Source organism: Scylla paramamosain, chromosome 16 (genome assembly GCF_035594125.1).
Source record: "Scylla paramamosain isolate STU-SP2022 chromosome 16, ASM3559412v1, whole genome shotgun sequence".
In the NCBI taxonomy this organism is placed as follows: Eukaryota; Metazoa; Arthropoda; class Malacostraca; order Decapoda; family Portunidae; genus Scylla; species Scylla paramamosain.
This window is the reverse complement of record NC_087166.1, coordinates 6,686,114-6,713,882: the sequence shown is the minus strand read 5'-3', so window position 1 is coordinate 6,713,882 and position 27,769 is coordinate 6,686,114. Positions and strand designations below refer to the sequence as shown.

General features: G+C 40.5%; 2 protein-coding genes across 3 annotated transcripts in view; both read left to right on the top strand.

Moving 5' to 3' along the window:
• Positions 1 to 4,283: 4,283 nt before the first annotated feature.
• LOC135107940 (uncharacterized) lies at positions 4,284 to 20,964 on the top strand. 2 transcript variants are annotated; one of them, XM_064018387.1, is made up of 5 exons: positions 4,284 to 5,123; positions 6,039 to 6,249; positions 16,140 to 16,267; positions 17,319 to 17,484; positions 17,960 to 20,964. In XM_064018387.1, the coding sequence occupies exons 1-5, from the start codon at positions 4,485 to 4,487 to the stop codon at positions 18,073 to 18,075; spliced, it is 1,260 nt and encodes a 419-aa protein (XP_063874457.1). In that variant the 5' UTR covers positions 4,284 to 4,484; the 3' UTR covers positions 18,076 to 20,964. The 2 variants fall into 2 exon arrangements, with proteins under 2 accessions (XP_063874457.1, XP_063874456.1); XM_064018386.1 differs by having other exon boundaries at positions 4,285 to 5,123; positions 17,319 to 17,568.
• A 1,090-nt stretch (positions 20,965 to 22,054) lies between these two features.
• Positions 22,055 to 27,769, top strand: part of LOC135107937 (ectopic P granules protein 5 homolog) — a 31,329-nt gene continuing 25,614 nt past the window's right edge. Inside the window, exons 1-8 of the mRNA XM_064018383.1 lie at positions 22,055 to 22,101; positions 22,926 to 24,329; positions 24,813 to 25,091; positions 25,616 to 25,798; positions 26,131 to 26,271; positions 26,636 to 26,748; positions 27,002 to 27,245; positions 27,532 to 27,672. Coding sequence (XP_063874453.1) covers positions 22,063 to 22,101; positions 22,926 to 24,329; positions 24,813 to 25,091; positions 25,616 to 25,798; positions 26,131 to 26,271; positions 26,636 to 26,748; positions 27,002 to 27,245; positions 27,532 to 27,672 — 2,544 coding nt within the window. The 5' untranslated portion in view covers positions 22,055 to 22,062. The remainder of the gene's footprint in view (positions 22,102 to 22,925; positions 24,330 to 24,812; positions 25,092 to 25,615; positions 25,799 to 26,130; positions 26,272 to 26,635; positions 26,749 to 27,001; positions 27,246 to 27,531; positions 27,673 to 27,769) is intronic.

Here is a 27,769-nt window from a genome sequence, read left to right as displayed (position 1 = left end):
GAGAGAGAGAGAGAGAGAGAGAGAAAGAGAAAGGGGAGAAGGGAAAAGGAAAGTGGTCGGGATGGGGAGCCTCATAACTGGCCCGAAACTGTCCCTCTCTCTCCTTCTCCCTCTCCCTCTCCCTCTCCCTTTCCCCCTCACCACTCTCCCTCACCCCCTGCCGCGCCACCTCATAAATTATAATCGCCGAGGAAGCCAGACATTCACGCCCCCCAGCAGTCACGTCCGCCTGGGAGTGGTTTAGGGGGTCGGGGGACAGCGGGGGGCGCAGAGGGAGGCACTGAAGGACTCTCTCTCTCTCTCTCTCTCTCTCTCTCTCTCTCTCTCTCTCTCTCTCTCTCTCTCTCTCTCTCTCTCTCTCTCTCTCTCTCTCTCTCTCTCTCTCTCTGTTTACTTAAAGGGACAGGTGCATCCTACCTTGCTTTAATTGCTTGACTTTATCCTGCAGAAGGTGAAGTGGTAGTTGTAGTAGTAGTAGTAGTAGTAGTAGTAGTAGTAGTAGTAGTAGTAGTAGTAGTAATAGTAGTAGAGCTTGAAAGAATTGCATTATTACCATCTTCCTTATATTTATCATCTTTCTTTATCTCTCCTTATCTTATCCTTCCATTACACCTTAATTTCCCTGCTTTACCTGTCTCGCACGGCTCAGCAAGCAGGAGGGGAGGTAATGCATTCAAGTGCTTCGTCAGGAGTCATGGAGATTCACCGGGAGACGAGGATTCATTAAATATTCCCCGCTGCCAGTAGTAATGTCTTGCCTCATTGCCGTAATCTCCTTGCCGTAATTTCCGAGCTGTTTCCTCCTCATGTGGTGGGCTGGGAGAAGACGTGGTGTGGGTGTTGTACTGATGCGCCTGTAGGGAAAGTGACGAAGGCATGGACGAATGGGTGTATTTTGAACCAGAAGACACGATTTGCTTAAATTTTGGCACCTGAACACACAAATTGCTGTATTTTGGAATCTGAACACACAAATGGCTGTATTTTGGCACCTGAACACACGAATATCTGTATTTTGGCACCTGAACACACGAATATCTGTATTTTGGCACCTGAACACACGAATATCTGTATTTTGGCACCTGAACACACGATTGGCTGCATTTTGGCACTTGAACACGAATTTTGGCACCTCTAGACACAATAATCTTAATTTTAAACTTAAATATATAGACGTGAAACTTACCTGAAGGCGAGAACAAATAAGTTGCATTTGGCACCTGAAGACATGGAAGCTTAATTTTGAACTAACTGAAATACGTGAACGTGTAATCTTGAATTCTGGAACTTTAGGTGGTAAGCTTAAATTTTTGGAGCTCGAGGTGGTCAGCTTAATTTGTTTTTGGAATTTGAGGAGGTGGTAAGCTTAATATTTGAAACTTGAGGTGGTAAGGTTAATTCTTTGAAACGAGGTGGTAAGCTTAATATTAGAAACTTGATGTGGTAAGGTTAATTTAGGGAACTTGAAGCGGTGGTAAGCTTAACATTTGGAAATTGAACTTATACAAAGCTTAATTTTTAAACTTGAAGATGTAGTAAGGATATTTGAATATGAGGAAGTAAAAAGTTTAATTTTAAAACTCTTAATTCTAAATTTCTTAAAATGCAAGATTGAACCAGCAGCTTTATTCTTTTATTTACTTTTTTTTTCTCTTTCTCTCTCTCTCTCTCTCTCTCTCTCTCTCTCTCTCTCTCTCTCTCTCTCTCTCTCTCTCTCTCTCTCTCTCTCTCTCTCTCTCTCTCTTATCGGTAACCCTTTACGTAAAAATTTACTTTACTCTGCTTTTAACCTTTTCTGTTACTTAAGCTCTTCTAAGGAGGGCGACATCACATCTTTAACCTTTCGACTGCTATGGCTTCCTCTCAGCTCAGTGCAATTATCTTGGAAAAATTAAGATTAGAATTTTTAATCTTACATTACAGCAGAGGAGGCGATCGAATATTCATTAAAGCTTGTTAGTGCATGGAGATTAATATTTGCTTAGTAATATTGCCTGGAATTACTCAGATTGAACTAAAAGTGCCATTAGCATCTAAGAGGGTCAACAGAACTGCGCATTCCATTACAACGCCCCTTCTCTCCCCTTCATCTGCTTCAGCGCCTCCGTCAGTAGTTGTGGGAATTCATCTGGAGACGCAGGCACATTGTATTTCGCCTCCTTGCTGTAATTGGTTGACGCAGGACGGCCCCGCGGGAAGCCTTGTTAGTGTGGTGGAGCGGACAGGCGTGTATGAGGCGTGGTGTGAAGGGGTGTGGCACGGTAATAGAAAGGACACTGGATGGTGAGCATGGTGAGGAACTGGAGCGTGAGGACATGAGCATGGGAATGTAGGAGGGCGTAGAAGTAATCTGTAAGGACGTGGGAGTGTGTACATGGAGTGTGAAGGTGAGGAAAGAACAAGGAGCGTGTTTTGTGAAATGAGGAAGGCGTGGCGGATGACTAAAGGAGGATGTGTTAGCGGGGGGGCTGTGAATGGGGATCTGGTGATGTGGTAATCAGGGGAGTGAAGGTACGCTCGTGTGGGTGGGATCTTGGTGGGGCGTGAGGATGGGAGGGTGTGGATTTGGTTACATGGATGTCGGGGGGGGGTATGAGTGGCTTGTGAAGGTTGACACGTGTGGATGAAGTGTGTTTGTGGGCGTGTATGTGAAGACGTGAGTGCGGAGGAGGGTGATAAGGGCGTGAAGGTGTGAACGTGAGAGTGGGGATGTGTGAAGACTTGAGGGAGGGGTGTTGTGGGTGGTGAGGGTGGCGACATGGAGGGGGAATGATGAGGGCGTGTGAACGGTTGGTGTGAATGGAGCTGTGAGTAGGACATGTAAGCGAGGGCGTGAGTCTGGAGAGTGTGAGTTAGAATTTGAGGGAGGAGGCGCGTGGGCGGGGAGCGGCAAGTTTACACGCTTCTCGTCTCCCCTGAGGGCGGGTATTCACAGCGGCGGTAATGAAGGGTGTACACCAGCTTGTGTGTGTATGTGTGATGACACAGACGTGCACAAAGGGCCTTGTTCAATGTGTGTGTGTGTGTGTGTGTGTGTGTGTGTGTGTGTGTGTGTGTATGTGTGTGTGTGTGTATGTGTGTGTTGTTTCCAGAAATGTCGCTATACTTAACATGTCGTGTTTATTTCGTATTAATTAACATCATAATTTATTTCCAAGGATCAAATAGTTTTCAGATTTTCTCCTCTCGTTTCAATTTTTTTTTTTCCCTCTGGAATTACCGTCTACTGAACTATTCATGGCAACTTTCATGTATATGTTTATTTACCTGTTAATCTTAAATTCGTTTTGCTTTCATCCTTTCTTTTTTTGCAGTGCACTTTGTGTGTGTGTGTGTGTGTGTGTGTGTGTGTGTGTGTGTGTGTGTGTGTGTGTGTGTGTGTGTGTGTGTGTGTGTGTGTGTGTGTGTATGTGTGTGTGTGTCGAAACACACACTCACACACACACTAATCTTTTCTATGTTCACGTATTTATATTCAATCTCTAACTTATGCATTCGCTTGTGTATACGAGTGTATTTCAATATTCTCCATGCACCAGTGTATTTACATTCGCAGCTTGCGTGTGTGTGTGTGTGTGTGTGTGTGTGTGTGTGTGTGTGTGTTAGGTCACGACTCCCCCTTTAGGTTTCATGAGCGAGTTGAAAATGCAAGGTGAAATTGCATTCTTATTGTCAACTTCCTTCCTCGGCCGCGACAGGTAAGGCAAAGGCTTGAAACTTTTATCAATAGCTGGGAGCCATTCCCCTTAGACCTGCACGCTGATTACTTTCATTACACATCCAGGTGTTGGCCAGGTACTCGTTTAAGCCTTGGGGGGTAAGGGGAAGAGAAGAGATATAGGTGCAAGTTGCAGGTGTTACATTTCAAGTCATATATTTGCACTCTTCTTTATGGGACTCGTTCGGAAAGGGTTGCGCTGCGTGTCATGCCCCGCCGCCCCTGTGCCACATCGCCCGGTGCTTCACAGGGCCGATGAGCGCGCCAGGGAGGCTACGGGAACTTTATGGGGCAAGAGTGACGCGACGCTGACTGTTAACACGGCAGTCACTCATCAATACGGGCTGCGAGGGGAGGCAGAGGGGGAGGAGGGGGAGGAGGAGGAGAGGGAGAGAGAAGAACAGTGGGGAAGAGAAAGAGAAGGAGGAGAGTTGTAAAAATGGGGGAGGGAAGAGAAGAGAACAGTTTATGAGTGTATATATGTTAGTGTGTCTGTGTCAGAGAGAGAGAGAGAGAGAGAGAGAGAGAGAGAGAGAGAGAGAGAGAGAGAGAGAGAGAGAGAGAGAGAGAGAGAGAGAGTTGGCAGTATTCATGAGAAGCCTGTGCCTCTGGCGTGGTTCCTACGGTCAAAAGTAATCAAGGTTAAATAAGTTATGAGTGAACTCGCGGCCCTCACTCCCGCATTCTCTTTGCCTCCCTTGGGTCGCAGTGGATTAGTGCCTCTCTCTAACGTATCACACCACCCTGCACTGCTTTCCACTGTCTCATGCCACTTTTATCCCCCTCAGGAGCAGCGGTGGGACGTGGAATGGACACCGACGAGGTACACTTCATCCCCAAGGTCACCACCACCTCCACGACACCCTCCACGCCCTCCTCCAAGCACCCCAGCGTTCTCACCTCTCTGGATATACCGCCGGAGTACCTGGAGGAGATTCTACGCCCTAGAAAACCACCTAAGATCCCACGTGAGCCTTCCCTTCACCGGCAGCCGCAGCAGGAGGCGCCAGCGGGACAACACACGCCGCAGGAACACGAGGGTCAGTACACGGGGGAAGAGGAACACGAGAAATCCCATGAGTATAAAAACACGCCCTTGCACAACGCCGTGGGATCCCAAAGTCCAGGCCGCGGCGAGGAATCCCTGGAGATCAGAGCGGAGTCATCGCAGATCCCCGCCATCGTGTTCTCCAGCAGCAAGGACTCTGGCAGCGGGGAGAACGATCAGCAGAAGTCGCGGTGGAGGTGGGGCTGGTGGAATGAGGAGCCCAGTGAGGTGCAGCAGAGGCGCGAGGAATCGAATTCAGGGCCACGCTTCGACCGGACCCTGGCGAGGAAGCTGACGGTGCAAGAGGGCAAGACGGCGGTGCTAGCCTGCCGCGTCGTCAATAATGATGAGAAAGCGGTGAGAAGGATTCAGTTTTCTTTTTCTTTTTTTTGAGGTGTGACAGTTATATTCACTTACTACCACTGCATATTACTTGATGAGTGTTTAAATGTTTTTCCTGCAATTTTAGAACGAGTATAGCTGTAATTCCTGAGGTGATTACATAGTTTTTACTTATATTGTTCTCATCATACTTATTTAAATTAGTACCTTTAATGTTTCCTCAGCTTTTTATGTCTCATTATAGATGTAAATGAGCGTAAGACGACCATTTCTGTCTTTTCGAAGCAATTATGTGTATATGCGTGTTTCACATTTATTTACATATTTATGCTTACTGAAATTAGTGTTTTTAAAGTTGTCTCCATTACTTAGTGTGATTACAGCTGTGACTATTCTTTTTTGCAGTTATCCAAGTAAAGTGTACATATTTCATGCATTTTTAGATTTATTAAAATAATTATTTCAAATTTAGCAGCATAACACTTAACACTCAACAAACATGCTCTCCTTTCCTTCATTCTTCCTTTATAAACACTTCCTCTTCTTTCCTTCCCCCTTCCCCCATCATTCACGTCTTCCCTCATCCCCCTTACACTCAAACACAACTGCACACCACACATAAACACTGCTCTTCTTCCCCCTCCCCCCACCCCAAAAAATCCCTCTCATTCCCCTTTTCCTTGTATTCAGAAACATTTTGGTCTCTCACCACGGTTATTTTCAAAGGCTAGAGATGATAAGCTGGGCCGTGTTAAAAAGGCAGAAATTTTGCTAACCTGACACTAGAATCGTAAAAACAGCCTTAATTAAAAACCCGTGGTACTTCAACTAGATCCTTTTTGAAAGTAATCGAGGTGCGTGCAGAAGTGTTTCAGAATATGGTTCTTACACCCCACACCCATCCACACATCCACACCTTCCCTCCCGCAGGTGTCATGGATGCGCCACCAGGACCTCCACATCCTGTCAGTGGGGGAGTACAAGTATAACAGCGACGACAGAATCACTGTGTCACTGAACGAGGAGCGGCAGGAGTGGCGGCTGGTTATCGAGAGAGTCACCCTGAAGGACGCCGGCATGTATCAGTGTCAGGTCGCCACCAAGCCTGTGCTCAGCTTCGTGGTGAACCTGGAGGTGGTGGGTGAGTAGTGATGGTAGTGATGGTGGTGGTGGTGGTGGTAGCAATAGTATAAGACGTAATGGTGGTAGTAGTGGTGGTGGTAGTGGTGATTGTGGTAGTAATCTGTCCATATATCTGATTCTTTGTCTACCTGTCTCTTGATTTACTTAATTATTTATCATCTGTCTGTTTGTCTACCTGTCTGTCTGTCTGTCTGCCTTTTAATCTATCTTTCTCTCTGTTTGTCTATTTATCTTTCCATATATGCCTATCTAAAACAAAAAATCCTGATTAGATTTTTTTGCAAACAAAAGTAATTGTTGTTGTTTGTTGTTTTTTTTTTTGTTGTTGTTGTTGTTATTATTATTATTATTATTATTATTATTATTATTATTATTATTATTGTTATTATTATTATTATTATTATTATTATTACCATCATCATCGTCATCATCATCATTGCTGCTACTGTTGCTATAATAGAAGTAGGTGGAAGAGGACGAGAAGTGGTAACTTTGTTATGAGAGAGAGAGAGAGAGAGAGAGAGAGAGAGAGAGAGAGAGAGAGAGAGAGAGAGAGAGAGAGAGAGAGAGAGAGTCCCTACACGTCTAACATTTTAATCTGAGCCTGTACTACAGGGCGCGATATTGCGTGTAATCGTACCTTATGCCCATCACTGCTGTACACCACGCGTGCCTTCTGTCGGATTTATAGGTTAATATCACGTTTTCTATTAGATAAGCATTATTTACTGCAGCGATATTGTGCAGTAATCCGAGGAACTGTTACAAGAAAGTACGATGAATAATAATGCAAGGAGTAGTAGTGGTATTGATGAAAAAAAATAAATAAATAAAAAAAAATAAATAAATAGAAAATGAGAATAATAATAATAATAATAATAATAATAATAATAATAATAATAATAATAATAATAATAATAATAACAACAACAACAACAACAACAACAACAACAACAACAACAACAACAACAACAACAACAACAACAACAACAACACACTTCACACTAGATTCCCCTCAAAGCTTTATTCTTAGCCTTTTCATTCATTTTTCTATCATTTTTCCCATGGTTCTTCCTTCTCGTCCACTTTCATATAAAAGAGCAAAATAGTAAAAAATTATTCTACCACCTTTGACAGCCATTGCACAAATGCATTAGCGTCACAAGCAGCGGCAGCAACAAGAGCAGCACTAATGTCTGTGGAAAGGCAGACCTGCACCTAAATGTAACCCCGTCGTAAGCACGAAAGCAGGCCCGAGCGAGTGTTGTGATAATAATCGTTCTTTGTAAGCGTTTGAATTGTTATTATGAAAAAAGCGGGACAAAGCTATATGGAAAGAAAGTAGTTGGAAGAAGTAATAAGAATATTAACGGAGTAATAATAATAATAGTAATAATAACAATGATAATAATAATAATAATAATGATAATAATAATAATAATAATAATAATAATAATAATAATAATGATAATAATAATAATAATAATAATAATAATAATAATAATAATAATAATAATAATAATAATAATAGTAATAATAATTATAGTAATAATAGTAGTGGCAGGAACAATAACAATAACTACAACAACAACAGTGATTAATAATAATAATAATAATAATAATAATAATAATAATAATAATAATAATAATAATATTATTATTATTATTATTATTATTATTATTATTATTATTATTATAGTAATAATAATAATAATAATAATAATAATTATTATTATTATAGTAATAATAATAATAATAATAATAATAATAATAATAATAATAATAATTATAATAATTATAATAATAATAATAATATTATTATTATTATTATTATTATTATTATTATTATTATTGTTATTAAGAATAACCATAATGTTGGTATAAATCGCATCATTAAATTTGCAGCTTTTAATGATGCGATTAATTCAAACCAATTATACTGCAAGTTCCGTATTGATGTCAACTAACAGGCAATTATAAAAGGTTTGCATGGCTTCTGAGCTTTGTAATTAGGCACGTGTACTGTACGGCTGTCCGCTGTATTAATCTCTTTAAGTACAAAAGGTTACAGTAAATCAACACATACACAGTGCATTCGTTAAGGTTTGTGTGTGAAAGTTACATATGTTATCGAGAAAATATCATAAAAGAGAGGACAACAAACAGCAGTGCAGTCAAGGAAGTAATTGCAAGACGCAGCGAGTGGAAGTGTAAGGGGGAGGAACAAGATAACAAAGAGAAAAATAAAATAACGTGAAGGAATGATAACTATAAACAGCATGGAGAAATAATGACAGGAATAATGCTTATTATTGTGACAAGAGAACAGAAAGAAAAGAAAGAACAAAGTTACAAAGGAAAAGTTAGATAACTTAGCGTAATAACGTTAATGATACGAGACAATAGAAATGAATGAAGACATAATAACTTAAGAAATGAAAAAAAAAATGCATTGTAAAGTATTGAGTGGTATGCTAAGAGAATATTAAAGTAAAACTAAAGAAAAGATTAACGGCCTGATAAAAATAAAAGCACATACATTGCTTAATACATACGAGACGTGGGGCAATATTAGAAAGTGCTCTTCATTACTTCACTTACAAAAGTTAGTATGAACTGTAACAAACTTTCCTTCATAGACTTAATGAAAGGCAGCTCATTCTTCGTATACTTAATGAAATGCAGTTATTTTTTTCATAGACTTAATGAAATGCGACAAACCTTTTCCATAGACTTAATGAAATGCGACAAACCTTTTCCATAGACTTAATGAAATGCGACAAGCCTTTTCCATAGACTTAATGAAATGCGACAAACCTTTTCCATAGACTTAATGAAATGCGACAAACCTTTTCCATAGACTTAATGAAATGTGACAAGCCTTTTCCATAGACTTAATGAAATGCGACAAACCTTTTCCATAGACTTAATGAAATGTGACAAGCCTTTTCCATAGACTTAATGAAATGCGACAAACCTTTTCCATAGACTTAATGAAATGCGACAAGCCTTTTCCATAGACTTAATGAAATGCGACAAACCTTTTCCATAGACTTAATGAAATGCGACAAAACTTTTCCATAGACTTAATGAAATGCGACAAACCTATGTAGACTTCTCTATTCAGCTACTGTAGGTTTTTCTTGAGCTTAATGAAATAGCCTGGTACAACTTTAGAGTAAAATTTTCTAACGCCCCTGTCAGCAAAGAAGCAGTCTTGCAGATGAAACTTTTTAGTGTCTGTAGTTCTGCACATTTCTGCTCATTAAAAGTGTCTTTCGTTTCCAAAATTAAGTGTCGTAGTGTCATTAACAGTCACATGGTTAATAATATGTGCCAAACTTTCTCCTAAATGAAATGCAAAAGAACCTTCATCGTATACTCAATGAAATATACCAAACATTCCATTTAGATTTAATAAAGTGTGGCAAAGCTTCTGAATAGAAATGAAATGTGGGGAGCTTGTATATTAATAAGATGCGGCAAAGTTTATCCATAGACTTAATGAAATACAGCAAATCTTCCCTCCACACTATTGCCCCAGAGAGATCTAGAGGACATTAAAAAAAATACCCTAAGATATGTGTATATGACTGGCTCCTCCTCCGTACCTAAAAAATATATACAATTTGTTCTTTGTCTTTCTGCCTACCCTTCCTTTCCCAGTCCCCTCTCTCTCTCTTCCGCCCCATAAAAAAATACTGCAGCCAGACAAATAACTGTTAGACACAAATAAACAAGGGTGGATAGTGACAGTAAGAAAGTTAGAAAAGAAGTGGGAAGTATTTGCTCCACTATGTGTTTTGCTAAAAGATACACGGGTGGTTCTTGTTTACGTGGCCATTCTAAGAGAGTTTACCGCTGCTTGAAGTTTACGTTAGGGAGATTAGACGTACGTAAGGAGTAATTAGCAAGTGTGTGTGTGTGTGTGTGTGTGTGTGTGTGTGTAAGGAGAGAGAGAGAGAGAGAGAGAGAGAGAGAGAGAGAGAGAGAGAGAGAGAGAGAGAGAGAGAGAGAGAGAGGTATATATTTGGACGGACACACACACACACACACACACACACACACACACACACACACACACACACACACACACACACACACACACACACACCACAACAGCAGCCACACAACACCACACATACGCACACCACACAGACACACGTTGCATTTATTCATAATTTCGCGCGCAGGCCATTCATTAACATCGCCGTTAACGAGCATTTAAATGGCACACCAATTTATTCCATTCCGGGCCTTGCCATTATTGGGTCTGCAAAGCCTCGGCCCGGGTGACTTGTTGGGCATACCGGACACGCCTCGCCCGGCATACCTGCAGAGAGAGAGAGAGAGAGAGAGAGAGAGAGAGAGAGAGAGAGAGAGAGAGAGAGAGAGAGAGAGAGAGAGAGAGAGAGAGAGAGAGAGAGAGAGAGAGAGAGAGAGAGAGAGAATGGAGAGAATGGGAAGAACTTTGATTAGAATTGGAAGATTATTGGTAAGCTCTGAGAGAGAGAGAGAGAGAGAGAGAGAGAGAGAGAGAGAGAGAGAGAGAGAGAGAGAGAGAGAGAGAGAGAGAGAGAGAGAGAGAGAGAGAGAGAGAGAGAGAGAGAGAGAGAGAGAGAGAGAGAGAGAGAGAGAGAGATTCCATAAGGTCATGTATAATGGCGCGATTAAAGATAAGAACATTAAAGCAACTCGCAATGAGAGAGAGAGAGAGAGAGAGAGAGAGAGAGAGAGAGAGAGAGAGAGAGAGAGAGAGAGAGAGAGAGAGAGAGTGTGTGAGAGTATTAAATCTTGTAACTTCAGAATTAGCAAACTGATATAATGCGATGTTAACCTTTCAAATTACTTAGAAATACATGGATTAATCTGATCATTTGCTTATCTACGTTAGTCTGTCTTCCTATTCGCGTAATTATCTATTTATTTGCCGGTCTAGGTCATCTATCTATTTCTCCTTTTGTTTATATGGCTTTCAGTTTATCAGTTAATTTCTTCTTCTATTTGTTATTTTTATATTTTGTTATTTTTTTTTGTGTGTGCGTATGTATTTGTTTTCATTTATTTATTTATTTATTTATTTATTCATTTATTTATTTATTTATTTGTTTGGTATTTCAATGCATTTATTACATATTCTGTCAAATTCTCTGTCTGATATTGTATTTATGTATTTTTATCTATTTCTCTTTCTGTTCTTGTCTAATCTATCTTTCATATGCCGTTGAATGCATATCTTTTAATACATATTTATGTGGATGGATCTATTCATATCTATTTATTACCTTATCTATCGCACTATCTATTTATATATCTATCTCGCTATCTACTCAATTGTTTTATCAATGAGATTCTATCATTACCTCTCTCTCTCTCTCTCTCTCTCTCTCTCTCTCTCTCTCTCTCTCTCTCTCTCTCTCTCTCTCTCTCTCTCTCTCTCTATATATATATATATATATATATATATATATATATATATATATATATATATATATATATATATATATATATATATATATATATATATATATATATATATATATATATATATACCCACCTATCTATCTATCTGTCTGTCTATCTGTTTGTCTGTCTCTCTATCAATCAATCTATCTATATATCTGTCTGTTTCTCTATCAGTCTATCCGTCTATCTATCTATCTATCTATCTATCTATCTATCTATCTATCTATCTGCCCACCCATCTACCTCTCTCCACATTTCCACCTGTGTACCAAAAATCAGACCTTCATTTCCTCACTCGTGTAAAATAAGGAACAAGAGAAGCAGTTATGATATAACTTCCCGTGAACTTAGGAAATTAGTTCTCTCTTATCTTCTCGTTATTATGTACAACTACTGCCACCATATTCTCTCTCTCTCTCTCTCTCTCTCTCTCTCTCTCTCTCTCTCTCTCTCTCTCTCTCTCTCTCTCTCTCTCTCTCTCTCTTGTTGTTCGTTCGTTAGTTGGTTCGGTGGTTAGTTAGCCAGTTAGGTACTTAGTTAATCAGTTCGTTAATTACTTAGTTAAATAGTTATTCAATTAGTTAATCAGTTAGTTTTTAGTGGACTAATCAGTTGCTTTGTTAGTTAATTAGATAGTTAGTTACTCAGACAATTAGTTGGTCATGTAGAGAGAAAGCTAGTTTATTTTTTGTTCGTTCGTTCGTTGCTTTTTAAGTTAGTTAAGTTTTAGTTCATTAGTTTTCAGTTGAGATGAGTTAGTCTTCCCTTTCTTGTTCAGTGTTGGAAGGCACTGATGAAGGAGGACAGGAGATCACGGTAGTCTTCTCAGTTGTAATACAGCAGAGATCATGGCCTGACGTTAATCATTATGGAAACAGTTGGCGTACAGTAATGATCGTTTTAAAATACAACTCTTTTTCTACCATAAATATACCAAAGTCACGTGTGTTTCCTATGGTGCGTCGCAATTGCATTACATAAAGTTTATTATGAATTTTGTCGAGGCTTTCACCAAATTAACGTATGTGTAGCATTACAACTACATACGTAACAAACCAAAGCCTACTAGTCTGAAATTTTTATCACCAAACAATTGTTAATATTTTCCACCTTGCATTATATATACTTAATCATAAATTCTATATGAGCTCTTTGACCAAATAAACTTGTGGCGAGCATCACAGCTGAATAACAAAGCGAAACATTCTAGTCTGAAATTTATCACCATTGTTTTTTTCTACCTTGCATTACATAGGGTTAATTGGGAATTTTGTCAAGGTTTTCGCCGAATACACTTGTGTCTGGAACATCACAACAAACCGAAATACCCGAGTCTGAAATCTATCACTAAACAACTATAAATATTTTCCTCCCTGCCATAAAGTTGAGCCTGAATTTTCCGAGGCTTTCAGTAACTAAACTCTTATCACATCACAGCTGAATAGCTCACCGAAACGTCCAGGTCTGAATTATATCTCCAAACCATTATTGATATTTTCCATCTTGCGTTCCATAAAGTCAAACATGAATTCTATCGAGGCTTTGACCAAATAAACTTGTATAGTATATCATAACTATTAAATCAAAGCTTACTAGTCTGAAATGTACCATCAAACAACATTACCAATATTTTTCTTCCACTTTCTGTCATATACGTATAATTAATTGTAAGTTTTATATAGATTCTGACCAAATAAACTTATATACGAGTACACTTCTCACCTAACAAATCGAAGCATCCTATCCTATCCTAACATCTATCAAACATTTACTTACAGGCAGCATTCATCGACGTCAATGTTCATGAAAGTTTTGTTATCAGTTGTCAGCGGAGAGACACATGGGGTGCGGGTGGGGTGGGCGAGGTGGGTGTGGCTGGAGAGAGCTGCCCCTCCTACTCCCCTCCAGCCGTCGCGCCTCATAAAGATTCTGAAGCAGTGGCGGACGGGGCTCTCGGGTGGCGGGGAGATATATGAGGCGGCTTGTGTCTCGGGGACGATGAAGGGTGGTGCATGAGGGAGAGAGAGAGAGAGAGAGAGAGAGAGAGAGAGAGAGAGAGAGAGAGAGAGAGAGAGAGAGAGAGGGACAGGAACACAACTATAAAAGAAAAGAACAACATACTTTAGAAAACCTGTCGCTTATCCCTGGCGTTACGTATTGCAAACTATAAAGCCTTTGTTTTGCATATGTTTTTGTATGCATAAGAAACAAACAGATAAATAAATAGATAAACAGATAGATAGATAGATAGATAGATAGACAGGTAGCCAGATAGTTAGGTAGGTAGATTAGGTAGGTAGATAGATAGATAGATAGATAGATAGATAGATAGATAGGTAAGTAAACAGACAGATAGATAGATAGAAAGATAGATAGATAGATAGATAGATAGGTAGGTAGATAAGTAGATAGGTACATAAAGAGATAGATAGATAGACTGACTAATTGATCGATAGATTCTGGTAGTCACATTGATCAACATTACTAAAAAACTTAATATCCTCAAACACACGTCCTCCCCTTCTTCCTTCCTTCCCTTCTGAGATTAAGATTAGCATTAGCCTATCTAAGAACAACAGGGGCCTTGAGAGAGAGAGAGAGAGAGAGAGAGAGAGAGAGAGAGAGAGAGAGAGAGAGAGAGAGAGTTCCTTCACCTCCCTCCTCTCCTCCATCAATCACCTCCTTCTCCTCCCTCCTTCTCTTCATCACTTATTTCCTTTTCTTCCCTTTGTCTCTCCATCAATCACCTCTCTTTCCTCCCTCTTCTACTCGTTTCTTTACTTCTTCCCTCCATGTCACTCTATCAGATATCTCCTTTCCCTCCATGTTTCTCCATCAATCGTCTCTCTTTTCTTCTCTTCTCCCTCCCTTCATCTTTTTTTTTATGTGTCTTTCTCTCTCCCCCACTTTCTTTCTGCCACATTTAGTTTTATCTCCTCTTCCTCCATGCACCTTTCTTTTTTTTAACATTTTTTCTTCTTCTGTTTTCGTTTTTTTTTTTTCGTGACTATTGTTTTTTTATTGTTTTTTTTTTCTTTCGCCTTTCTTTCTATCGTCAATCTTCATTTTATTTTTTTTTCTGACGTTCTTATCCTTTTTGTATCGTCGCTTTTTCTTTCACCTTTCCTTTCCCTTCCCTTTAAGCAGTTTACCATCGCTTTTTTTTTTTCTAACTTTCCTTTTCTTTTTATAATTTTTTTCCACTTTTCGTCTATCTCTCCTTTTATATATATATATATATATATATATATATATATATATATATATATATATATATATATATATATATATATATATATATATATATATATATATATATATATATATATATATATATATATATATATATATATATATATATATGTATGTACGAGTATATATATCTTCTTGTTTATTTTGCTCCTTTCCTTCGTCTGTTATAATTTATCGAACCTTCATTACATTCCTCCGTCTATAATTTATTTTTTGTAAACCTTCATTTCTTTTCTCTTATTTCTTGCCTCTGCCTGTCTTGTTTTACTTTCTCTTCCTTGCCTAATATTTTTCAAACCACCATAATTTTTGCCTACGTTTCCTTTCCTTCGTCTCCTAATATATTTTCATTCCTCTTTTTTTTGCTTAACTTTTATTTCTTAAGTCGTCTTTGGGTTTTCACTTTTTATTTATTTATTTACTTTTTTTTGTGGGGGTAATATTTTTTCACCTTTAACCTTCCTTCCCTTCATATTCCTTTAACTCTATCACTTCTATAGGTTTATTTCCCACACTCAACTGTAACTTTTTACTCCTTTTTTTTTTTTACTAGTCTTAAATAATTCTGTAACCTATGAAAAAGTAACTTATTCTCTCTTCTGTGTCCATACCGCCTTTTTACTTATTTTACAGAGATTTAGACATTAAAGAAAAATAAGAATAAGAGTAAATAGGTGAAGTAACTCTTCTAACCTTTCTTCCCCCTGGTCCTCTCCTTTGTTCTTTTCTTGATATCCCTTTTTAAGTGATACAGGGGATATAAAAAGGGTGACATAAGCAAAATTCTCAGGGTCAGAAATCAAGATGGGACAAAAAATAATGGGTTCAAGCTTGATAAAGTTAGAACCTGATTACTGAGTCCATTCCATTCATCTGCCACTTTATCTGAGAACCAATTTCTTCCTCTTTTTGTTCATCTAATTTTATCAATCTTGAACACATTATTTCCTTTCCTATTCTGATTACTGACCCTGAGAATTTTGCTTATGTCATCGTTTTTTTTATAGTTTATTTATTAGGGAGCTTCAAAGGAAGACTAGACTGATTTATGGATGAGAATGATAGTTAGAAATAGGTAGATATGTTTTATATTGGGACTGTCACGAGTAATTCCTGGCGGCTTCTTGTAGCTCCCCTTGTTTTCTTAAGTTCATGTGCTCTCTCCCTCAGTCCCCAAGGCCGAGGTGCTGAACGGGCCCGAGGTGTTTGTGCACTGCGGCTCCCTCATCAACCTGACGTGTGTGGTGCTGCACGGTACTCGCCGCCCCGTCTACGTCTACTGGTACCACCACGACAAGGTGAGCCAGGCGTCCACACACGAGTACCTCCTTGTAGCGGAACTCGAACACCTTGTGGCTGAAGTTATAATGCGAGAACTTTACCAATGAGCCACACGCGTTGTTGCTATTGCACACACACACACACACACACACACACACACACACACACACACACACACACACATACAAACATTTTTTATACACACCAGACGAAGATTTTTCTTTTTTTTTTTTGTTTCGTGTTTCTGTTCTCTGTTTGCCTTGTTTTTTATTTTTTTTTCTAGGCGTTTTTCTCTAGCACATTTTATTTTTTTCTTCTTTGTTTTGTGGAATAGCAGGTGTTACAGTTTATTCTCTCTCTCTCTCTCTCTCTCTCTCTCTCTCTCTCTCTCTCTCTCTCTCTCTCTCTCTCTCTCTCTCTCTCTCTCTCTCTCTCTCTCTCTCTCTCTCTCTCTCTCTCTTCGTTGCTTTCTTTTTTTTCTCTCTCTCCCAGTAATTGCGTACCATGCGTAGTTCAGTTAAACTTGGGTTGATTGTGAGTTTTTTTGTTATTGCTTTTATTTTGCCGTTGTTAATTTTCTTTTGCACCAGCGGCCCCCTTTAGTTTTTCAGTGAAGGAGGCGCCTCGAGAACGCAGTAACGTTTATGGGGGAAAGGGAGGAGGCTTTAATGGCTGTGTGGTGTTGCCAGCTAACTAAAAATGTAAAGAAAACTTTTTAATATAGTTTCTTTTTCATTTATTTATTTTTTAAGGGAGGAGAGGAGGTACCTTGTGTGATGGAGGACCTTGTGTTGCGCCAAGGGAAGGGAAGGGAAGGGAGGACGAGTGTGTCACCCTCTGTACCCTAAGTTTTCTCAGGTAGATTTCCTCACGCACATTCCTACCGTAAGATTTCCCCAGATGGTGATGAATTAGGTTAGGTCAGACTGAGGGGAATTTATCATGTGGGAAATTATTTTAGATGAGAATTTAATGGTGGAACCTTCATGAGTGGAATTACTTAGCTTGAAATTGCGTAGAAGCGTCACCCTGCCCAGCGTGTGTCCTGAGAGTGCGTCCCTTCTGCAGGTGCTGGACTACGAGGGGCGTGGCGGCGTGACGGTCATAACTCAGGCCAGCGAGAACACCATCAGCCACCTGCTCATGAGGAACGCCACGCCTTCAGACTCCGGGACCTACTCGTGCACGCCCTCCAACGGCCGCCGCGCCACCACTACCGTCCACGTCCTCAACGGTGAGCCCCAGGCGGAGTCGCAGCAGCCGGTGTGTCTCAGTGCGGGACCTCAGCGGGCGGCGGCTACTCTTCGCGGGACTCAAGGTTCCAGTGCTTTCGTCTTTACCGTGTTTTGCTGCCCATGATACGCACTTTGGGGGTAGAATATCAAGTAGTGCTTTTCCTTACTGGACAGTCGACGCATGTTGTTTTACTGAGTTCATAACTACAGTGCCTTACCGGCGGCAAAGCACGGTATCTTGGGAAGTGTTTGTTGTCAATAACGTGAAAGTCAAGACGTCTCTTTTCATGGTGCAGAGCCACGTCCACTGTATCGGAGTGGTCTGCCACCGCATTGTGGATACACGGGTTGCTGAACGGGAGCAATTGTGTCTATAACAGTTAAATCGAACTCATATTCTTAAAATCTCAATACTCGTAGGTGTCTGTTATTCTCTGTTCTCTCGTCAGGTTTCACAGTGTGTTCTCTCAGCAGGTGAGCACCGCGCGGCCATGCAGAGTGCCACTGGTCCCCACTGCCTCGCGCCTCTCCTGCTGGTGCTGTGCCTGGCGTCTGTTCTCCCGCTGTACATAAGTCCAGCAGCGCCCTGAGCACTGCTTCTCGCCAGCCTACGAGAAGACCCAGCGATGGCCAGGCTAAGAATCCCGAAATTTAGAAGAACCGCAGACTGTGGCGGTGCTGTGTGGCTGAGGCTGCAAAGCTCCCTGCTGCAGTCCGTGGCGCCCTGAGTGATGGCTCGGCAGCGAGGGCAACCACCTTGCCGACAGCGATCCGATGACACCCGAGAGACTTATCCCTTCCCGGTGGAGTCGCCTGAGTGACAGTAAAATGTTGAGTCGTGTAGCGTGGCGGCCTGACGTACGAGGCAGCCTGACGTACGGCCTGATGAGACGCTGGAGGAGGAGGCGAGGGAGCAACAGACGAGCCTCGGCGCTGGAAACCAGCACGGGTCTTGAGTGACGTTTGTGCGAGGCATTTAATACTTTTAAGATACATTTGCCATAACCAGAGCAGTGAATATGATTTAAGATAATGCCATTTCATTCTGCTACACGTTTGGACGAAACAGATTGTATTAGAAAAGAACCACGCGCCTGAGCCTCGCTAAGTGCAGCTTCGTGTTCATTGCCGCGTTGTTTTGTGTGGAGGGACACTGACCACGGGGAGCAGCAGGCCACTGCAGGACGTGATGTGGGCTGAGTGGTGCTACTCTTTGTTCCGGAGGGCGTCTGTGTAACTCTGAAGTGTTGTCTTGATCTGAGGAGGTCTAGCATTAAAGCATCAGGTACCCGCGCAACCTGTGGTGATGCGAGGACAACTGCCGCAGCGACGCTGTATACATTATAATATTGGTAGTATTTTTGATATTTGCAAAGACCGACAAATGCAACCTTAACTAAGCTGGTACGCTTCGCACGAAAGTATACAAATCGCGGAGTTGGTAATTGTGAAGCAGGTTAGCAAGTTGAAAGAATGCATTAAAAAAATCTTGTGTGAAACTGAAGCATTAAAAAAAAGGATAAAAGAGAACACCAAAAAATGAGACGCCGTGATATTTCTCTTTTAAAAGTGTTCGAGTCGTGGGGTGTCGTGCAAACTCTGCTAACGAAGTAGGCCACGGTCTGACGCGTGGTGGTGCGGCCGGCCAGTATTATGATGGAGTGAGTGCAGCGGGCGGGGCGGAATTTAGAGTGTGAGTAACGAAAGGAGGCGGCGTAGAACTGAACTGGGCGAGGAGGGGGTGGGGGGGGATGGCAAGGTAGCGTCGAGGGGTCAGCACGACCAGCGAATGTCGCCAACTTGCAGAGTCAGTGTGTCACACTTCACACTGCAGCGGAGGAACAAAAGGCTGGAGACCGGACCATATTCAAAAACACTTCTGCTCCTCACTTCCACTATTTTCAAAAGGGTCTAGTTGAAACTACACGGGTTTTTAAGCGTGTTTCTACTGTTCTAATGACAGATTAACAAGATTTACTCATTATTCATAGGAGAAACAGCCTTGGAAACCTGGTTAATCATCTCTGCGACCTTAGAAAATAGTCGTGATGAGAGAGCAAAGCGTTTCTGAGTGCGGGCCTGTGGTGCCCTCCGTGTGTGTAGTGTGGTGTGATAATCTGCTGTTACTTTGTGGGCATGAGGTAATTAAGTGAGTGTCATGTGTGTCTGACCCTCCACCTCACCCCGGAGCTAACACAGTGATGAAAAATAGAGGGAAAGAAACCCGGAAGCCCAATGAGTCCGCTGGAAGAGTAAGATTTTTCAGTTCTTTGTCTCTTTGTGTGTAGTGGTTACCCCGCCCCTGCGCCTCCCGACACGAGGAAGAAGGAGAGCCACCACCACCACTACCAGCACAACAACAATAGCCACAACAGCGAGAGCAAAAAGAGCAGAAAAATGGCAATGCTTGAAGGAGAACCTGAGAAGCGAAACAAAGCGATAGAAGTCACAAAAAGAACGAGAAAGAGGAGGGAGAAAAGAAGAAGGAAGAGAAGGAAGAGGAAAGCGATTCCGGAGTCATTCACCCATCCACTTTCCCACCCTTAGCAAGAACGCAATACTCTTAATTAAGGAGTACATTTTTACCGAGTACTGAGACTAACTTTTACTCGTAATTGACTTCGAAACCAGTGAGCGTTGGGGCGTCAGCTGGTGATGATCGGAGGGAGAAGAGTGAATGCTCCTCTTGTTACTGAAGCGACGGTACTGTTTGTTGATTGTCAGTGAATAGTTTATGGGGAATTCTGCATATAGCTACGCTGCGGCGACTGTTTATACTTGTATCATACTAATAATTTAATATAATGAGTACTTAAACGTGCGTAAAATATGTTATGTATCATCTTCATGCATTTGTGGGTCATATGCATTCTTATTACTGTTAGTGGTACTATTATTGTTATTATTGTTATTATTATTATTATTATTATTATCATTATTATTATCATTATTATTATTATTATTATTATTATTATTATTATTATTATTATTATTATTATTATTATTATTGTCATCATCATCATCAACATCAACATCATTATCATCGTCATTGTATCATCACTGTCATCATCATCCTAATCATCATCGCTGTCGTCGTCATCACCATCACCATCACCATTACCATTATCATCAGTTTCACCACCACCACCACCACCGCCGCCGCCGCCATCATTTGCTGTGAAGTATTTACTGTATTTAAAGAGTTTATACTTACATTATTGCATCATTTAATCTGAATGTAGGACAAGCAGTACGTCAGCATACCTGTCTACCTGTAAATACTACGAATCTTCACGTGCTGAGCCTTAAACGTGATCTGATGGACCTCTTGGCTGACTGGTATACACACACACACACACACACACACACACACACAGGAGGTGGCGGGCCCAGTAGCTGCTGTTCCCTGGATCTCGTTCCTCCACCAGTGAATGTTTTGTATAAAATGTAAAGCATATTTTTGGTATATTTTACGTACAGTACGAGTTTCAGTATCCTTCATTGGGAGGGAGGGTTACTAATTCATTATTACTACTGCTGCTGCTGCTGCTGCTGCTGCTGCTGCTGCTGGTACTGCTGCTACTGCTGTTGCTGCTGCTGCTGCTGCTGCTACTGCTGTTGCTACTGCTGCTGCTACTACTACTACTACTACTACTACTACTACTACTACTACTACTACTACTACTGGCGATGGTGCTGCCGCTGCAAATTAGCTATATAGCTAACTAATGAACTAATTAACTAACCACTGCTATTACGAGTATTTCTGCTTTTCCTGCTGCTGCTACTATTACTACTAGTCTACTACTATTACTGCCACTACTATTACTGATAATGATAATAATAGTAATAATAATAATAATAATAATAATAATAATAATAATAATAATAATAATAATAATAATATTTTTATTACAACAATACTGCTACTACTATTAATGATAATAATAATAATAATAATAATAATAATAATAATAATAATAATAATAATAATAATAATAGTACTATCACCACCTCCATTACTGCATTTCTGCTGATGCTGATGCTGCAGTATATGAATTAATAACAAGCAATAACGGTAACTAATGACTAATGGACTACGGAATCTGACAGGTTGTAAATGATAAAGGAGTATTTGATGGGCTTTTCGTTATGACCTCGATAGCAGATAGATGCGCAAAATGTAATCAATGATCACTCGACAAAGTTGATAAGAGTGAGTATCGCTTTTTAGATCCATTAATTTGCATTATATCCATCTTTTCTCTGTGTTGCTTTTTATCTTATTAATATTTTGTTCACAGTGGAATTGCTGGTCTGATGTATAAATAGTTATTTTTTTCCTTTACTTTTCTTTTATTAGATACCACGCTAACTTTATATGGAACAAAATATATACAAGAAAACTTTAATATTCAAAGTTCCCGTCATGATCTCAACACGATTCATAACCATACGAGATGACAAAGAACAGTCTTCAAAAATTATCGTACACTGCATGTCGCAAGTACGACAGTCAGGTGAGTCCCGTACGGTAATTCCCTGCAGGGTTTGTTTACATCAGACAGTATCAGCTGATGGCGGAGGCGGTGAGGAGACCACGCAACCGCTCCAAGGTAAAACCAGATAAACCCTTTCCCTGTCTGTCATCCGTACTCGTGGCTTTAACATAAGTGTGGCTGATGAAGGGAGTGTCATATGTGTCATGTTTAAGTGAGGCAGTAAAGCGTGACATATGTGTGACAGGTGGTGGGCAAAATTGCGACGTATTGTCTGGCATGACGCTGCCTTGTGATGCACCTTTGTCTCCCCTCAGTGCCGTCATGGCTCTTTGTCTTGCACTTGTGTCATCGTGCTGCTGAAAGAAACACGAGTTGGGTCAATAAAATGGGGTCATGTGTATTCCATTTAGCTCATTGTCAATATATGTTACATAATGCGTTAAATTCATTTTTGTTTTGTTTTGTTTTGTTTTTATTTATTCATTTTTATCTCATTATAATAGGACTGCATACCAGCCCCTCCTCCCCACAAACTAAGGTGACTAGTTGGGGAAGGGGATTTTTAGGTAGAAAAAGCAGCACCAGTCATGTACATCACTAAACGGGTCAGCCAATCCCCAAACTATTACATTGTGGAGAGATGAAAAGTAACTTAAGTGTTTTATGAAACTGCAGTTTTGTCTTGTATTTTCATCTTCACTTATGAAACAGATGGCTGCAGTTTTGTCTTTGTATTTTCATCTTCACTTATGAAACAGATGGCTGTTACTGCACTTAGACATATAATTGTAAGAGAAAAATATTAAATTGATGATGGGCTGCGTAACATTGTGCATTACATTATATGATTATTATTGTATGATTCTCCAACTGTAGCATATCTTTTTAATGAAGTGGTATCCTGATATATGCAATTACTATTTTTTCATACATTACAGAAAGTGGTTCAGCAGAAATGTGATAAAGTCAGAGTGAGGGAAGAGAGCTGGGAAAATGACAGTCTGGGGGAATTGTTGCATGAGTATGGAGACACTCCGCTCCCTGAAGTGGAGAGGCAGGAGGAGAAGGATCAGCACCCTGATAATACCTCAATTGACATCAGTGAATCTAGAGAAGGAGTGGGTGAATCAGAAACAACTTCAGCATGCCCCAGCAAAACTCTCGAGGCAGAAGATGTTAGCAAATCATCATCTAGCCAGAAGGAGCAGAAAGAGAGCACTGTGCCCTCAGCTCCAGCCTTTGGTGAACTACAGCATCAGTTGACCCCTATTGACCCTTATTACCAAGCTCAAAAGCAGCTGAAGGAATTGGTAATTATAGATTCTCAGCTGAGTGTTCCCCAGTCCAAGCACATGAATGGTGGTGATGTAGTGCAACATAAGGTTACGAATCATAGTGTACATAGTGGTAGTGTGGTAGTGGAGACACAGAGTGATATCCTGCCAAGTGTTCCAAGGCTTGAGGACATTGAGGGACACTTAGAAAATGGAACAGTATTAGAGGACGGTATTATTGACGAGGCTGTGGAGCACACGGAGGAGGAACCTGCTGCCAAGACAAAAATTACACTAGCAGAAGAGTGCAGCATTGAACCTATGACTGAAATACAGCTGAGTGCCCTCTACCAAAACCATGAACTCGAAGCAAACGAGGCTTACATAGCACACTTCATAGAGCGCGAGAGGAGCACACCTCACTTAGAATTTTACGAACTTGTTCTTGGTTACTTGAGGGCAAGAACAAACCTGATAGGCATTCAGAAAGAGCTGTCCACCATTCAGGAAGACTATGAGAGGCAGAAGAAGAACATTTGGTTGTTTGAGAAGCGGACAGTCACAGAGGAAGGGGAGTGCGAGGATGGTGCTTTACTAACCATCAAACACGAGTATGAGGTTGCTTGCTTCAAGGAAGAAATATCAGAACATGTGTCAAAGCTCCTGAAGCAAACAAGGGAGCTCTTGGGTAACTCTTATGCTCTCCACTCTTATGAAGCTGAGATGTGCAAGCTCCAGGTTGAAAATTACATGCAGAAGGTCCTGAGTGATTGCAAAGAATTTGTGGACCTTCCAAAGAATGCACGGGTGTGTGCCAGCAGCCTAAAGGAGCACCAGCCACACCTGCGTTCACATGTGGAGAAGTTACAGAGCTGCATCAGTGTTCTGTTTGCATTCCAACGGCGAGGTGTGAAGGACCACCAGTTTGTGAGGGACAGTCGGCAGTGGCTGACAGACTTGGTGGCGGTCCTGCTGCGGGTGGCAACGCGGCAGGACCACCTCTTCCTCCTCAACCACGTCCTGAGGTGTCCTGCTGGTGTGGGCACCTGGGCACCTCCCTATATACAGGTGATGATTTCTATAACTTTTGTGAAGTAAATTTTGAAAGCTTACGAGTTTTATTGTTATAAGTGAGATGTTTTTCTCCTCTCATTTTTCATTGTATGAGGCTGACAACAGAAAAATTCTTTGTAAAAAAATTGTCATATTTTTTCACTCATATAAGTTAGAAATCTTAAAATCCATAGTTACTTGTACAAATATATTTTTGTTTGAATCACTGCTCTGGCATGATTTATATTATAATCCCAGAAAATTAGTGCCATATGCTAAGGAATGTCACTCATCTTACTGTGTAGTCTTTTGTTATTGCTTTTTACTTTTGGAAATTGAATACTCAGGGAAATGGTCAGAAGAAGGAATTTTTGATGAATTATAATTGCAGTGAAAATTTGTTTTATCATCATTTTGTTTAAACTTCTTAATTTTCCTTACTGGATTGGATGGAGATAAAAAGACCAAGGGCATTTATCAGCACATTCATGTTTGCAGATTGGAGGTGAGTGGCAGCAGGACATTGCTGGGGGTATTCTTGGATGCTGGCCTCTGGATCACTCCCTGACTGTGCTCTCCACCATTGTGCAACCAGTCAGTGCCAGGGAGGACTTCCTGCACCACATCAGACACACAGCACTACCTGGGGGAGCAAGTGAGGCAGTTGGGGGGCAGAATGGGATGGACAATGTGTGGGTGGTGGTGGATAGCTCAGGGGAGGAGGAAGAGGACCCATCACAGCTCTGGGCAGCCTTCACTGAAAATGACGTCATTCAGGTACTGTGTTATGTGCCGAGAGTTGTCTGTGCATTATTTTATGCTTGTGTTTGGTGAGCTCTTCTCTCTCTCTCTCTCTCTCTCTCTCTCTCTCTCTCTCTCTCTCTCTCTCTCTCTCTCTCTCTCTCTCTCTCTCTCTCTCTCTCTCTCTCTCTCTCTCTCTCTCTCTCTCTCTCTCTCTCTCTCTCTCTCTTCTTCTTCTTCTTCTTCTTCCTTAATCTTTATCTACTGAGTCATGATCTTCCTTGTATTCCTTTTTTTTATTTTCATTCTTTATCTTTCTTTATCTATATCTGTCTGACTTGATACCTCTTTTTTTCCCTTTGATTATACAAATTAGTGACTTTATATTATAGTACTTTCACTTTGTGTAATGCTTTTAACATAACAGTTTATGAAATAGATTTGGAATTATAAAAACTATTCCATCATTCCTAGGATTTGTAGCTTTTCACAGTATTTCATCATACATGAACCTTTAAATACATCCAGTGAATGTGCACAAATCACTCCTTATGTTGCAGATTCTGAACCAAGTGCCATTCAAAAAGATATTCCAACACATGCTGCTGGTACAGGGTGAGGAACGAACTGGGGCACTGAACTATGAAGTGACACGCACCTCCCACCGGGGCCTCCTGAAGCTTTTTGCCTTCTCCAGATGCCTTATTGAGCTCTTCCACAAGGGGCTCAAAACATTCTCTCAGGTGGGTGGCAGGAGGCCTTAGTTTTCACTTCAGGATTGTGGTTTATATTGACTAATCCTTGTGTTATTCTGTATATTACCACTTAGAAGAGAAAAGCATTTGTTGTAAATTTGACAGGTGACAGCAATAATGGAGGTCATTATAATGGTGACAGTGGTGACAGTGATCTGATTGTATTACATAGATAATAACAAAAATAATGGCAGGGATAAATTACAATGTATCATTCTGGTGTTGGTGTAAATAATAAGAGTTGCTGATGTTACTAAATTACACCATGAATGAAGGTGTAAATGATTTGTATTACAGTTAATTGTTTGTATCTCTTGAAGGTTCGCTATCGAGGGGCCAGCAAGAGGCTGTGTCGGCTGCTGCGTCACACTGTGGAGTATGTAACAGATCATTGGCAAGGGTGTCTGGTGGCCCATCAACACAGCCATGCCCTGGATGCCCCACAATGGACCTCCCTGCAGGTACTGAACACACTCTTTTCTTATTAAGTTTTCTTCAGTCTTAGCAAAATGCTTCTCATTAACTCTTTTCTAGGAATTACAAATATGTTTGTGTATGTTTATCTTCATGTATATATGTATGAATGTTTGGATAAATTATTGTGGTAAGAAGTTCACGCTTTCTTAGCAATATATCATGTGCACAAATGTTTTACAGTGGTTAAGAATAAATATAATTATATTGGAAAAGTAGTAAACAAAATTTATATTGTGATGATATCACAAAAAAACACTATTGATGTGGTTCTTACTTATGAATATTTTTGTGATATCCTTAAGTTTACCAATCCACAGTGATTGAAATGGGATGATCAATTACTTCCAGGTGGAGTATGATCAGCTATTTGAGGCGGCTGTGGACAGCATCTTCAGCAGCCCCCGATCTGGAGCCTGGCAGTTCCTGGCTGTCATCCCATATGGCAGTGTGTCCCTCACAAGGCTAGTCTTTTACAATCTCATGCTTTGTATAACTGTATGGTATCTCATTATGTATATCCTATGACAGTGATTTATGGGATTTAATACATAAATGTAACAAATGTATTCATGATTTATTGAACTCAATGCCATGTTTTTTGTTTGCTTCTGTTGTGCATTGAGTTTTTAGTCCTTTAATCCTGTAGGGTTTGCCTCATAGATTTTCCATATTACTATTGATAATGAAGTAAGCAAGCAGGGAAATTTGCCTCAGATTGTGGAAGATTGTTTATAAACTACACGTTGGGATGAAGAAGGAGTCAGTTGAGGCAGCCAGCAACAAGAATACAGAAAGCCTCACAGCGAGTCAGTGGGCCGAACTGGTGGCTCACTCAGATACCCGGGGACAGTTCCATGATTGCCTGCTGAACTTGGAGGAGAATGAAGGCTTCTATCTCCTGTCAGCACTGGCCAACATGACAGTCACAAGGGAGCCCACGGAGAATGTGTTCATACAGGTAGGCGAGAACTGAGCCCTTCTCTCATAACCTCAATTATTGTATCTTTTATGAAATTTGTGATTTTATTAAAGAACTTTCTGTTGGGTTTCAATTCTTGGATAAATGGAGAATTATTCTTTTTAAGTTTTCAGACAAGGAAGATCTTAAAGTGTATTAATTAATCAAAACAATGAGGTATTCAGTGTTTGTAATTTTTAGTAGTTTTAAAGTACCTACAGTATTTATTAATATTTAGAATGTGCTTTTAGAACATTTTTAACTCGTGGTTCATTACTTCTTGCAGGTGGTGGTGAGCAACATTTTTGAGGTTGCCTTCATCAATGAAGGCACAAGGGAATCCCTGTGTCGCACTGGCCGTGACCTGCTGGCCTCTGTAGCAAGCACTCACCCTGTCATCATGTCACACCTACTCACCACTACTCAGGTGAGGCTTTAGGTGTTCAAGTCATTAATTTAAATGCGTGTTGATAAATGTTCACTGATGAGAACATCAGGTGGCTGATGCAGTTGTGATGTGTGAA

Coding starts and splice junctions, on each gene's coding strand:
- LOC135107940 (XM_064018386.1), top strand. CDS start 4,485: ATGCCACTTTTATCCCCCTCAGGAGCAGCGGTGGGACGTGGAATGGAC. Junction 5,124..6,038: donor TCAATAATGATGAGAAAGCG/GTGAGAAGGATT, acceptor TCCCTCCCGCAG/GTGTCATGGATGCGCCACCA. Junction 6,250..16,139: donor GGTGAACCTGGAGGTGGTGG/GTGAGTAGTGAT, acceptor TCTCTCCCTCAG/TCCCCAAGGCCGAGGTGCTG.